Source organism: Camelus ferus, chromosome 25 (assembly GCF_009834535.1).
Source record: "Camelus ferus isolate YT-003-E chromosome 25, BCGSAC_Cfer_1.0, whole genome shotgun sequence".
NCBI classification, from domain to species: Eukaryota; Metazoa; Chordata; class Mammalia; order Artiodactyla; family Camelidae; genus Camelus; species Camelus ferus.
This window is the reverse complement of record NC_045720.1, coordinates 21,833,287-21,848,507: the sequence shown is the minus strand read 5'-3', so window position 1 is coordinate 21,848,507 and position 15,221 is coordinate 21,833,287. Positions and strand designations below refer to the sequence as shown.

The following is a 15,221-nucleotide window of genomic DNA, read 5'->3' as shown; positions in this document are numbered from 1 at the left end:
TCCATATGCTAGCAATAGCTTTCATTCATTTAATTTTTTGTCTTCTCTTCTCCATGTTTCCTCCCATTCATAAATCTCTACCTTGATTTCACTATACCTTTATTTATGACACTACCTGACCCTGCCCCCTGGTTTATCTGTTTTGTGTCTTCTGATGACCATTCTTTTCTCATTCAGAATATATGCTACAAGGAATTGTCCCCCTAAACAAGACAACAATTTTGATCATCTGTTCATAGATACGGATCCTTAAAGGGAATCTCTGAAAAAAGTGTTCTGTGGACAAATGTGTTTGGAAAAAATTTTTCCATGTGTTTCTTAATAGAGATTTACAAAGTTACAAATAGTAGCTAATATTTTTTAATAGTATGTGATAAACATTTTATTATATGGTTTAAATTTAATATAATTCAGTTAATGAAGTTTAATTCTCGTGGGGGAAATATTGCTAGAATAAACACAAGTAGTCTGTGCTAGATTCTTAACCCCTATTATGCACATAGGAGAAATTCTGAGATGCTTTGCAGTAGCAGAAGCTGTTTAACTTTATTTATAAATCATCATATCCCAAACGTAGGTCATCAAAGAGTCTTTGTTTACTATGAAATACCTAGTTACATCCCACACAGCTGTTCGAAAGTACACATACACTCCAAGGAATTCTCTTTTCAGGAATTTTGCCCTATTTAAATACAAGCCAGCAAGGCGTGTGATACGACTTCTCAGAGAGTGGAGTGTTCCGCCACTTTTCAGTAAGCTGTGGGTCCACAGGGGCCCCCGTGATTACTTGGATGGTTCTGAACAGGAATAGAATAAATTCACAGGGCTTACTTGGACTTCAGCAAATCCTAAAAGCTAGATACTAATTGATTTCTAATTGTAAGTCAGAAAATACTGTTTAGTGATCTTTGTTCTTATTTAATGTGTTCAGCAAGTGCTTTCAACTTAGGGTCAGTGCACATTTAAAAGCTCCAGGAAATTCCAAGTAGTATTCAAATTTTTGGCCAGGCTTTCATGCATATTGTCTTTCATGGATGTTTCTAGCTTTACTCAGGTTCTCAGAGAAGTGGTAAAAGATTGAGTCACTACTATGTTGGAGCCTCCTATATCTCAAAGTACTTCAGACACACAGGTGCAGATCTATGAATCTAAAAAATAATCATCATTTAAAACTACCAAGTGACCAAACTGAGCACAATCATAAGAGCTTTTGAAAAATAACAAAATCATGCCTCAGGCCTGACTTTTTGAAAAATAATGCTTCCCAATGGGCATGGGGTTATGATATAGTAATAACATCATATACATGAATTATATTTTAAAATAACCTAAAAAAGTGACACATCTTGTATATGGGTATAAATTTATTTTTACACTTGGAAGAAAAAATGCATATAAATTCTTATCCTTGATAAGTATAATTTCTTAGCTACAATACTTACGAATGCATTCAGGCTGAATTCCACTCCATGTGAGGTCAGGAAGGCAAGTTCGTGTTGTAGACCCTTGGAGAAGGTGTCCTTTTTTGCAATGGAACTGTACAATACTTCCTACCTATAGCAAATTACAGAAAAATAAATGTCTCAATGCAACTTCAAATAAGGCAACAAAGAAAACAAGAACATGGATGTGAAAATGCTCTCTAAAGAGATTCTACATGGTAGAGGTTGGAAGGAAAAGAAACTAAAATCTGATTTAAAGTAAAATTTGGGAAAAAAGACTAAAGAAAAAGTTAGATCTCTTTGTATACATATTATCATCAAATTTGTGAGTAATCAGTGTGTACATAAGGGCCAAATTTCCTGCCATGGTAATTTGAAGAAAATACATTAAGCCACCAAAAGGCCAGTGAGCTACATATGAATATGAAATAGACAGACAAAGAGTTAGATAAAGATAGGTAAACGAAGATGGATAAAAACAGATATGGAAATAAAGACAACTAACAATATAAGAGGCAAATGAATATGGAAGAGAGTAAAATGCAGTATGAGACTGGACACTAAAGTGTTTATGGAAGGTTGTAGTGATAATGGAGAAATACAATGGAAGACATGCAGTTACCACTAAGCTTTTAAGGGATCTGGAATTTAGATAGCTGTATAGAATAATGGTTCTCAAAGTGAAGTTCCTAGACCAGTAACCTCAGCCGTACCTAGGAACTTGTTAGAAATGCCAATTCTGGAACCTTAGCCCAGGCTTACTGAATCAGAACTCTCAAGGTAGGGACTAGCAATCTTGTGTTTTAACAAGCACTCCAGTGATTTTAATGAACACTAAGTTTGAAAATAACTGATAAAAAGATAAGAACATTATGATAAAATGTATAGTGGTTAAAACATACATCATACAATTTGGGAAAAAAGAGTACATTTGATTGGTTAGTGTGGGCTGGGAAGTTGGAGGTAAAGTAGGAAGCAGTGAGATATATAGTAAAAAGAAAACAGATCCCAGAAGCTTTAACTTTTAATATGATCTTACTTGAGTAGGGATATCTCCTCTTTGAGACTTAGTTTTTTGTATATAAATAAAGATGATAATATTGTCTTGAGATTTGTTAAGGATTAAATAAAATAGGATAAATAATTCACTCCATCTGGGGATAGAATATAAGTTTTAAATAAATTCTAGCTATAATTATTAGGTCAGAGACATAAATAATAATCAGTCTCTGAAGACTCAAATAGCAAGCTATGACATGTTAATTTTTTAATAAAAATATAAAGTTGCTAAAGCCATCAGAGCAACTAAAATTTGTGTAGAAAATAGTATCTTTGAGAAATTAAACTAGCCATTGTATGGAGAATCCACTAAACAAAAAGAATGATGGACAGTAATTCTAATCATGAGACTTGCATTGCCAGTTTAGGTTTGAGTGGATAGAAGCTTGACTAAGTTGTTGGCAGTGGACCTGGGAAGGAAGTCATTTACTCAAAACATATTAGAAGGAAAAATCATGAGGAGTTATTAAAAGACTAGAGGTGGAGGAGAAGATAAGACATATTTTGTGTCTGCCACTACCCCAGCATTCTGAGTCTGAGAATGTTCAATTGCTGTCTTAGGACTTCTCATATACACTGTGTTTCCTTCCTATTCCCATCTGCCAAAGCAGCATGAGGCTAAGCTTAATGTGACATAATTTGATTCAAAATTCCATTTGGACCTTGAGACTAGCAAAATCCCACCATCTCTCATTTTCTAATTATTATCCAGAACTATGCTATACCAGAAACATTCAGTTCCAGTAGTCATTCAATTCCTTCCGGTTATCTCATTATCTCCTCTATGACAGCCTCACCTTTACATCCAGGAAATCTCTTATCCTTTTAATGCCCCATTTGTCCAGAGTTACTACATTGCTCAACTCCTGGGAGCACTTATCATGCTGTATTCAATATAAACAAAGTCCTTCAAATTGTGTTCCAGGGCATGCATTCACATTCTCCCTGAAGTTGTACAATATGGTGCTACAGATTTTTACTTTCTTAAATAGTCTACATTACTGATAAGGTAGACTTTAGACTTTGCAATTCTGTCCTTTGGTCGAACCGGCCCTACAAAACCGATCACCTCTATCAATCCAGCAATCTGACTTTAGACTAGATCTCAGTTAATGGCCACCATTCACCCATAAATCTCCTTTCATTTAATCAACTATCAAATAGTGACAATTCTACCTCCTAAATTGTTCTCAAGCTGTTCCCTTATCTCTTTTCCCACATACACATCTTATTTTAGTCCTCAACATTGTTTCTACAGGCTTTGGCTCTCAAATTCTAGCAGATATCTTAATCACCAGTAGGACTTGTCAAAACACAGATAGCTAAGCCCCCTTAGGAATTTCTGACTAGGTAGGTCTGGGGGAATCCCCCAAAATAAGGATTTCCACTAAGTTCCCAAGAAATATTGCTGCTGCTGGTCAGGGACCACACTTTGAGAACTATTGTCATAGACAACTGCAATAATCATCTAACTTGTCTCCAGTTCTCCAGTCTTGACCCCGCTGAATTTATTTTCCATGCTAAAGTCAGAGTGACCTATTCAATATGAATGTTTGACTTAATCATTATCCTTCTTAAAATCTTTACTGGCTTGTCACCCATAGGATAGTTACTTCGTGTTAGCTTGGCAGATAAAAGCCTCCACAGTGTGATTACTAATCATCTCTCTAGCATCATCATTGACCACTTACTCTTACTCAACTTGTGCTCACATAATATTGAATTTTTGTAGTTCCCTTAATACATGCACATTTTCATGCTATTCTTCCCTCATGGAATGCCTTTCTCAACTATTTTTTCCTAGACCTTACACTAAAAGATTTAGCTCAGTCAAAACTTCTAGAAAGCTTTCCCTGCAGCAAACACATTAGGAAAACTGTCTCTTTTATGTGCTCCCTTAGCATCTTTCAATATTATCAATGTTATCGACCTATCCTATAAAATAATCTATTCCATCTGACCCACATACCTAAATGGTAGATCCTCTAGGCCAGGGAATGTATGCTATTCACCATAACAGACCGGGAGCTTAGAAAAGTGTCTTGGGAATGTTGGATCCACTGAAGGAATGGGGATTAATAACTTAATATCAAATTATTTGATTACTTTAAAAGATTTAACATATTTATCAGTTTCTTAAAGTGCAGTTATAGCCCTTCCAGAGTTTAATTAACATGAAGTTAAATTATTTGTTCTCTGAAGAGTACCTTTGGGTTATTTCATCGACTTTATATTAGTAAGGTATAAGAGACATGATGGATTACATAGATTTTTTTTTTAATTCTAAGACATTTTCTTCATTCTTGTAATCTTTTCTGAAGTCACAATAAATAACACTTCACTTAACCAGATACTATAGAACTAAAATGTATTTAAAGTTTTTCTATATATTGTTAACACACTTAATAACAAAATTTTTTAACAAATTCACATTTACACCAAATACTTAATATAGCTACACTTATACAAATTTGGTAACTGATTTTTATTCAGAATTTGTTATACTCAAATCAATCACCAAAATATCCTCTAAATATTAGTGCATTAAGTAATAATTTTGTCAGTGACAAATTTATTTAATAGTATATTTTACATATCTCTCCATTCTTTTCCAACTTGCCATGGTAAATTACCTTCTGACTATAAGTAATTTCTAATATAAATAATGTAATTTGAATATTTATAGAAAATAAGTAACATCATAAATAATAAAGTTGAAAAAAATGGAAGTATATCATATATGCTTAAGATGAGGTGCAAGGAGTTTTGACTGGACTGAACATCAATTTTGGCTCTGACCTTCATGAATAAAAAAAAATGAATTAAAATGTTTTATGAGTTTGTATTAAAAAAAGATTTTAATTTTAAATATTGATTTTTACTTTTTTTGTTTTAAAGTTCATGTTAGTATAGTCACCATTTAAAGGCAATAAAACACTATGTAATGTGTCTGCCTCATTCAATGTACTTCTGTACTGATTTCAGTTACAAACTTTAAGTTTATAATATACTCAAAGGTAGCCTAAATTATGAATTTAACTCCCCAGACAGAATACCTAGGTCATTCCTCTAAAGTCAGGTAGTGAAGAGGCTGTTTGGTTTCTTCAGTGTTGGCTACCTATCTGGGTAATACAATTGCTAATAAAACATTCAATATTAGAGTGAACTACGGGTGCCAAGATGGCTACTGTTGTACCCAGGCGTCCTGTATCTATAAAACTGGACGGCCCAGACTTGCTTTTGGAAATAGAAGCCAGAGGACAGAAGGTGCTAACAGATAGTCAGGTACAGTTGATCATGTTATCTTTAGTCAATTATTTCTGTCTTCCTACCCCTCAATCATGGATGCTTTTGTAGTTTCTTTTTCACCTTGTTTTTTTCACCATGGTTATTTTGGTAGGGTTAAATATCTTAGTGTAAAATATCTTGGAATTAAATACCTAACAGTCAGATTAAAAACATTTCATATTTATAATAACTTTATGTAACAAGCTCTAAATCAATATAATGTGTCTTCCAAAGCCCAGAGCTCAGTTTAAAGAGTCATACAGCAGTAAGTGAAATATGCGTGTTTGGCATTTACTCCATAATTAATCTAGATGTTGTATCAATCATTTTTACAACTACTCTCTTTACTATTAATATGTTTTTAGCCAAAAACTATTCCATTTTGTAATATTTTAGATAAAAAGAGAAATTATGTTGAGTACTTTTTTCAACACTAGAGTTTTTGTCATCTCTATCAACAGGTGCTGTATTTTTATATGTTAATAATTATATCGATGTCCAAGAATCTATTCTATAAATCTTTACAGAAAAGGAGAGTGAACAAATAAACACATTAAAGAGAAAATTAAGAAAAGCAGCGTGCCTCTGCAATTTATAGCTTTCCTTCTTCTCTTGTCCTTCCCAGAAGTGGGCTTCTATAGCTATAATTTTACTTAACTCACCACTGGCCACTTGACCAAACCAGAGGTAGATACAAATGTTGGAACATTTTGATTCTCTCTCTGGAAATTTGAAACTGAGATTGAGACAATCACTTGCTGTATGTCACTGAGATGTAAATAGAAACAATGCACCATTGGCCCTGGCCGTATGGCCAGTCTGCAGAGAGAGAAAATGAAGTAGATAAACACAGAGTAGTAGAAAAGACTGACTACTGTTGTTCAGTTCCTAGATTCTAGGCTTGATTAGTTTTACCTATATCCCTTCTCTTGTGGCCTGGGCCATACCTGCACACGACTTGAAATGCCTTTAGGTTTAAGTTAGCTCAAAATAGTTTCCCTTACTTGTAGTAAGAGGTTTGCTCAACCAGTAGAGATGAATTTTCTAGTTATATAAGACCCCATGTATTTGGAATCCACCAACAAACAGATATTAATTAGAATTATATAACTTTTTCATTCTGTTGGCTCTATATAGATTCAGTAAGTATAATTTATATATGAATATATATAGTACATATACATACATATACACATAACTGCCATATACACATAAGAAAGTTGATGTCCCTAGGTTAATATACTCAATAGATTATTTGTAATTTTAATAGAGTTAACATAATTATATTAGATTTTACCACATCTGAAATCTAGTTTATTCACATTTATCTAGATAGAACATAATGATCTAATATATGTTTATTAGTTGAATAATATGAATTCAGGGTCAGGTTAACTTTGTGATAATACTATTCAATTATTATAATAGAATCTATAAAATGCAAAGTCAATGATTTTATTCATTTCAGTGGATGACTATTCTAAAGTCAATCTTACTCATTTCCATTTCCATTATCTCAAAGGATATTTACTAGATAGGACTCAGAATCTTCAGAAATCATCTGATTTACTATATGGCTACTATCATCAGTACTCTGCATTCTATAAGAACACTGTCACTGACTTGCTCTGTGATCAAAGCCAAGTCATGTTCTGTTTCAGTTTCTTGGTCTGTATGATGAGGGCTAATGCTGTTTAGCTAACTGTCCATTTTTAAAGATTTAGATCAATTGATGAAAACTTTATGAAGACATGAATCTAAAGCATTTCTGAAAACACCAATATAATAGAGACATAGACTCTTTTTTTTTACACTTCTGTATTACCTAGACAGGCCTGAGGCAAACAGGAAGAATTGGAAACACTATCAAATCAATGTTCACACTATGCCTGAACTGTAGATAAATGGAAACTATTTTTAGTAACAAAAATATGGCACCTTTGATGAGCACTTCCTTTAGAAATGGGTGTTCTTCAGGTTGACACTGCATTTCACACAAAATAGCACCATTTAAAAACCCTGCAACACAAGGCAACTGGGTAAAGTGTAAATTGGCTATTTCCTTTTGGAATCAGTGTGCACTTTGGCTTCCCTTAGGCCCCTGTAATGAAAAGCTTGCTGAATCTCTACATAAGATCTAAATTGGAATAAGAGAGAAAAGAAGTCAGCTAGACATGACTGGACATGCTAAAGAATTCTCATATAACAATCCAACTATGTGTTGTGGAATTATAGGTTATGGTTAAATTATTTTTTCAGAAATTACATCAATAACAATATTTAACAATTATTTTAGTAATATATACCTATTATAAGACAAAAATCAGCAGACTCATAGACATAGAATACAAACTTGTGGATGCCAGGGGGACGGCAGGTGGGAAGGGACAGACTAGGATTTCAAAATGTAGAATAGATAAACAAGATTATACTGTGTAGCACAGGGAAATATGTACAGGATCTTGTGGTGGCTCACAGCGAAAGAGAATGTGACAATGAATGTATGTATGTTCACGTATAACTGAAAAATTGTGCTCTACACTGGAATTTGACACAACATTGTAAAATGACTATAACTCAATAAAAAAATGTTAAAAAAAAGACAAAAATCTTTCAGTTTTATTGCCTTATTGAATAACTACATTTATATATTTTCGGTGACTGTCTCAAAAGTCTCTCCTTTATCCTCTTTCATCTACACTTTTCCTCACTGTTTCCACATTTTCCTGCAGAGTTTACTCATTTACTCCCTTGCTTAATTCTTCTCTTACACACTAGCTGCTGCTTATAGAGCTTCCTATGCTCACTGCTATCTCCAATTTTTTAATTGTTTTATCCTCATGGTCAGTTTGGCCCCTATATCTTGAAACATATTTTTCCTTCTCTTAATTTCCTTTTATTTCCACTTTTTTGTTGCCTGTTACCTTTTTTAATGAATGAATGCAGTATAAGCATGAACTTTTTTGTTTGCATTAGTAGGATTTGTGCACATGAACCAAAGAAGCCTTTTGATCTAGTTTTATATTAAATGGAAATATTTATTTAAAGTACCCATTTGATAAAATAACTCAGAAAAGAGAAATACAAATACCATATGATCTCACTTATACAGGGAATCTAAAACAAAGCAAAACAAAATAAAAACCTCCAAACTCATATCAAAAATGATCGGATCTGTGGTTACTGCGTGGGGTTGAGGGGCAGGATTGGAGAAAGGTAGTCAAATGTACAAACTTCTAGTTATAAGACTAATAAGTACTAGGGATGTAATATACAGTAATGATGACTACAGTTAACATTGCTGTGTTGTATGTAGGAAAGGTGTTAAAAAATAGGTCCTAATAATTCTTTTCACACAAAAACTTATTTTACTTTTTCTTTTTACTGTATCTATATGAGATAATGGATGCTAATTAAAATTATTGCAGTAATCATTTCACAATATATGTAAGTCAAACCATAGTGTTATATACTTTAAACTTATACAGGATGTATGTCAATTGTATCTCAGTAAAGCTGGAAAAAATACTCACTTGAAATCCGAATGTATTGTTCTGAGATCCATGACGAGGCACTCCTGGGTTTTCACATGAAGTACGGGTGGGTTCTAAAATAAAGTTTTAAAATGTAATATCCCTTTAAAATTTACAATTTTATTTAAATGTATATTTCTCTCATATAAAATAATTTTTAAAGATCTGGGGTTTAGTAAAAGGGCCCTGGGTAATAATAAAGAGTATGACCTAATAGCATCTTTCCATGGGCAGAAGTCTGCTAATCTTAAAGCAAGAAATTACTGCAGTTTATATGAATTATGCAATTCTTGAATTTTGAACCCTTTTAATATAAAGGTACTTGACATCCAACTAACTCTGTGAATAAAAAGTTAAGGAAAAATGAAGGATGTGAAAGAGGAACACATGCATAAAACATTTGCTCAAGGACTTTGCCGAATTATAATCTCAAGTAGGGTAATATTCCCTTCAAGAAGTAAATTTTTTTTCCCAGAAGTAGGACTCAGTTATTAGCATTTTTCACTGACACCTGTAACAGATTCAGGCATAAAAATAGTAGGCTACTGGTCTCATAGTTGGCTAGCTTATATGACAGGTTAGTTGGTTAGTTACTCGATATGGAATTTAATTTTAGGAGAAAAGGGAACCCTCATACAGTGTTGGTGGGAATGTAAATTGGTGCAGTCACTGTGGAAAACAGTATGAAAGTGTCTCACAAAACTAAAAACAGAACTGTCATATGACCCAGTAATTCCACTCCTGGGTATACATCTAAAAACAAAAACAAAAACAAAAACAAAAAACACTAATTTGAAATGATACATGCACCCCAATGTTCATAACAGCATTTATAGTTGCCAAGATATGGATGCAACTTATATGTCCATCAATAGATGATTGAATAGAGAAGATGTGGTATATATACAATGGAAAACTACTCAGCCACAAAAAAGAATAAAATTTTGCCATTTGCAGCAACATGGATGGACTTGGAGAGTATTATGCTAAGTGAAGTAATTCAGACAGAGAAAGACAAATACTGTATCACATCACTTATATGTGAAATCTAAAAAATACAACAAACCCAGTGAATATAACAAGAAAGAAGAAAATGAACAGATATAGAGAACAAACTAGTGGTTACCAGTAGAGAGAGGGAAGGAAGGAGGGACAAATAGGCTTAGGGATTAAGTACAAGTTATTTTTTATATATTAAATAGGCTACAAGAATATATTGTACAACATAGAGAAAATAGCTAATATTTTATAGTAACTATAGATGGAGGATAATCTTTAAAAATTGTGAATCACTATACTGTATACCTATAACTTAAATGATTCTGTACATTAATTATACTTTAATTATAAAAGACAACAACAAATAAAATAATTTTAGGATTACAGAAATATACCTACAGCCATTTTGAAATCAGTTGTACTTTTTTTATAGTTTTGAAGCAAGTTTAATTTCATTTGAATATGCTTTCTTAACTATAAAGATCTACACAAATGTTAGTACTTGATGCTATTGATCTGGAAGCTTTTTTCTTCCTCATTTTACTGATAAATAGGAGTATTATTTGAAGTGTTAATTCTAGAAGTTTTAAGTACTAAAAATTTGTTAAGTTTTAACAATATTAATATTCAGCACCTTCCAATTGCTTCTATATTGTACATTTATTTTTCATATTTAGCCAACTAAAGCTTATAGGATAAAGAAAGCCATTAAATGTCACTACTATCTATTAATTCCAAAATTACTAAGCATTATCAATATTTAACTAGTATTACCTATACAGTGAGGTGATGAACCACTCCAAGTGCCATCTGCCTGACATATTCTGGTGATTGATCCTACTAATATGAATGGAGGGTTGCAGCTGAATGAAACCTCTGACTGGTATATAAAGCTTTTGCCTTCTCTTTTTCCTTGGGCGGGTATACCAGGAGTCGCCACAGAACTTTGCTGGAAGTGGAAAGAAAGACAATAATACAATGATTTAGATTCATCAGAGTAAACAGTTTAGAAAAATGATGAAAATAACTGGACTATTGCACTAAAGTGACATGCCATCTATGTTAATCTACCCCAATTAATTTTTTATGTTAATCTATCCCAATGAAAAATTTTTTAGCTTTTGTCTGCATGAATAAATGCTGACTGCTCAACTCAGCATAATATTAAAAAAATTAGTCTGATTAAACATTTTTCACCCAGTAGACCACCTTAACAATTGTAGATTTCTTGTATTTCTTTTGTTTGATATTAACCAGAAACAAATTATATATTTGTATATACAGGGTGCAAATTTGGAGTGTATTCTTGAAAAGGCATGTGATTCACAGATAGTGCTCTCAGAAAGAAACAACCCATAATGGTTCTAGGATATACTCTCCAGATTGCTCTGTATTTTTTTATGTATATAAAAGATCAAGTTGTCCGTTTTGTTGATACTCAGGCCACCTATCCCAGTATTTTGTTGTCTTCCTCTTCAAAATATTGTAGGGGGTTTTTGAGTGCTTTCTTTTTTTTTTAAGAAGGCCATCAGAATCCAAATCCATACTGAAGAGATCAATTTGACTGTATTTCTACACAAGTTGATTACATGATTTTATTCAACATATATATTTAACTACTAAAAATCAGATACTATTCTAGGTAATTTTAGGTACTTAGACTTATGGTAAACAAACTAAGGTTCCTGCACTTGTGGAGTTCATGCTTATGTGAGGAAAGCAAACAAACAATAAACATAATAAGTAAAGTAGTATGTGGGAAAGTAGTAAGTCTTATGGGGGAAAAACACTGTGGGAGGAGGAGATAAGGAGTGTGTGGGTATGGATATGATAGATGGTGAGGAGTGGTAGTGGATTTTAACAATGTGGCAAGGTTGTCTATCACTGAGAAAAGATTTGTAGGACAAGAAGCATTCAGCCATGCTGATATCCGAAGGAAGATCATTCCAGAAGAAGAAACAGCATTACCAAAGCCCTGTGCTGAGTCTGATCTAGCATTCTGGAAGAAGAAGGCGGCCAGTGAGGCTGACACAGAGTGAGCACGCAGAAATGTAACAGGGGATGAAAGTAGATGGTTTTAAATCTAGTAGATAAGTGAAGCAAAGTACATACAGCATTTGCTTTCAATTTTTCATTGTAGTAAAAAATACAAAACATGTAATTCACCATTTTAACTATGCTTAAGTATACTCGATTTTTAAATTTGAAGATTCAGCACCTGAAAGCTTATTTCCCTATAAAGCAAACAGAGACAACCAAACATTTTTCAGTATAACTGCAGCCTTAAGAGGGTTATAGGTTGAATGAACTTAAAATGCATCATCTAAACCAAGATGTTTTTGAGAGTAAAAGGGGGATTAACTGGATAGGACATCCACTAGGATAACAAGAATAAACAAGAAATGCTCCAGGCAACCTGGAATAAATGAATACCTTAATTATAGAATACCTTTGTCTCAAACTCAATGTTCAAAGAAAGACCTTCCCTGAAATTCAAGACTCTAGGAGAAATTTGGATTTTTAAACCTCTTTTTGGAAACATTTTTTAAAAATTTTATTTGTTTATTTTTACAGGGAGGTAATTAGGTTTACTTATGTATATATTTATTTTTCAGAGGAGGTACTGGGGATTGAACCCAGGACCTTGTGCATGCTAAGCATGCACCCTACCACTTGAGCTATGCCCTCCCCCCTTTTTTTGCTTTTATTAAAATTAAAAGTAATCATAAAGTAAATATTTAAACAAAATAAACTGGGGAAATTTTCAGAGTAAAGTAACACATGTAAAATAAACATTTATTTATTGTGTTTTGTTTTAATTTTTCTTAGATATAATTAAGCCTCAGTGCTACTTGGTATCCGAGCACTTCTAGCAATGTAACGTCAAACCCCACAGGCCAGGGTCCTTGGCTTACTAGTCTTTGTACCTGAAACACATTTTATACTCAATGGATATTTCCTCAGTGAAAATTGTTAGTGGGTATTTCAGCTTTAGTAATCATTTCTATCACTAAGTTATTTCATAGTCTACTTCTAACGTGTTTCTCTTTCAAATTTCTGCTGAGTCATTCATCTCAGAATCTTATCTTAATTCAACAACAAAAAAGGAGGAGAGATGCAACCGCATGAACTCCTCAGTTCTCCCTCCAAGTCCCCCATCATTCCACCCATTTTCTATCTTTAGATTTTCATGTACTAAACCAATCTATTGGTGTCAGGTTTAAAGGCTTAGGACACAGGGCTTATTTTCAAAAGGCTTTAGTACACAATGACATGACTTTACGATAAAAAGGCATAGTTTGAACAGAATTGAAGAGAAAAGTTGTTCTCTTTATTAAATACCTAAAACGAATGACTTTGGCTATTCAGTGAATAAAAGAAGTGTCTCTTAAGTCAGACTTCTCTGGTAACATGACCTTAGGCCATACAATAATGTAGATGGTCCCCTAAACAATGGCAGACTTACACAGTGTCCATACAATTTGACCTCTCTCTCTGAGCTCAATTGTCATTATCTATTAAAATGTCATGACTAAACATACTTACCCAGGAGTTCTGTTATGTGTAGTAAAAATAATATATGTAAAGCAATTGGGACAAAGTTAGCCTTATTATATTTGGATATTTGTTATAATTTAAATGTCAATAGTAAGTGTTTTATTATATTTGCATTTAAAAGAACCAAAAATAAAACATTATATCAAGAAACTTCTTAATTGAGATTTTTTCATTCATATCAAACTTTATCATAAACTCATCTCTGTGATATCTCTTTGTCTCTATCTATTCTGAAGTAGCCATAGAGTATCTAATCTCACTTAGAAAACACATTGATCTTTTCTAAGATGATCCTCAGCATGAATCAGAATTTTAAGGCCAATTTTTATGACATCAACCTTGAGGCACTGGAACACACTTATTCTAATAAATCATATTACCAAGAGGGAGCTTCTTTAAATGTTGCATAAATTTCATTCTAAGAGACCAAAACTACAGAAGTACATTAGTTTTATCTTGCATGCTCAATATAATTGCTTAGTAATATGTCTCTGTAGCGAGTATGATATGAATGATTTGATGAGCCAGAAAAATGGTGGTATTCATGCCAAGTATTTCCAATCACTTAATAGGAAGCTCTTCAAATAAACAATGCCAAAGTATCCCTAATAACCGTCTTCAGTTATTCATCATAATTCTGTACTATGTATATTAAATATATATTTATTTTATACTAAAATATGTGATTCATTCAAAAGAATATATATATACACACACGCAAATACCACTATATTATAAAACGACTATTCGTGAATGCAACATCCTCTCAAGAAACTGAAAATTTCCAATACTGTTGAAAGTCCTTGTGAGCCTTTTCCCAGATAACAGCCCTTTTCTCAGGCCTGGATGACAGACCTTCTCTAAACCTGAATTCTACATTTCTCATTTCCATACATTTCTTGAGAATGTTACAGCAGTCATACACAGACCTAAGCACTGAATTGTTTAGTTTCACCACTAAAACAATGCTGATATTAATATTCTCGTACATGTCACCTTATGCACATGTATTAAAAATCTGTGTAGGGCATATCCCCAGGAATATGATTTCTAGGCCACAGCCTCTGCACAGCTTTAACTTTACTATATAATAGCAACGGGTTTTATAAATGGTTGTGTCAATTTACACATCCACTATGTGTATAAAAGGTTACACTGCTCTACATCCTCGACAACAGGATATTGTCAAACTGTTTTATTTCAGTTCTGTGATTAAGAATTAGCTATCCATGACTTCTGTCCATTTTTTGTTGTTTCATCTTTTTTGTTTTAGGAAATCTTTATATAGTCTCTATATTATTATTATTTTTCATGCATTAGATTATATTATCTAAGTTTGTGA

At 32.9% G+C, this 15,221-nt stretch overlaps 1 protein-coding gene across 1 annotated transcript in view; it reads right to left on the bottom strand.

Annotated features, from left to right (window-relative positions):
• The window catches only part of CSMD3 (CUB and Sushi multiple domains 3), a 1,015,135-nt gene that overhangs the window by 21,542 nt on the left and 978,372 nt on the right, over window positions 1-15,221 (bottom strand). Inside the window, 4 exon segments of the mRNA XM_032468125.1 lie at window positions 1,443-1,554; window positions 9,323-9,396; window positions 11,096-11,252; window positions 11,254-11,270. Coding sequence (XP_032324016.1) covers window positions 1,443-1,554; window positions 9,323-9,396; window positions 11,096-11,252; window positions 11,254-11,270 — 360 coding nt within the window.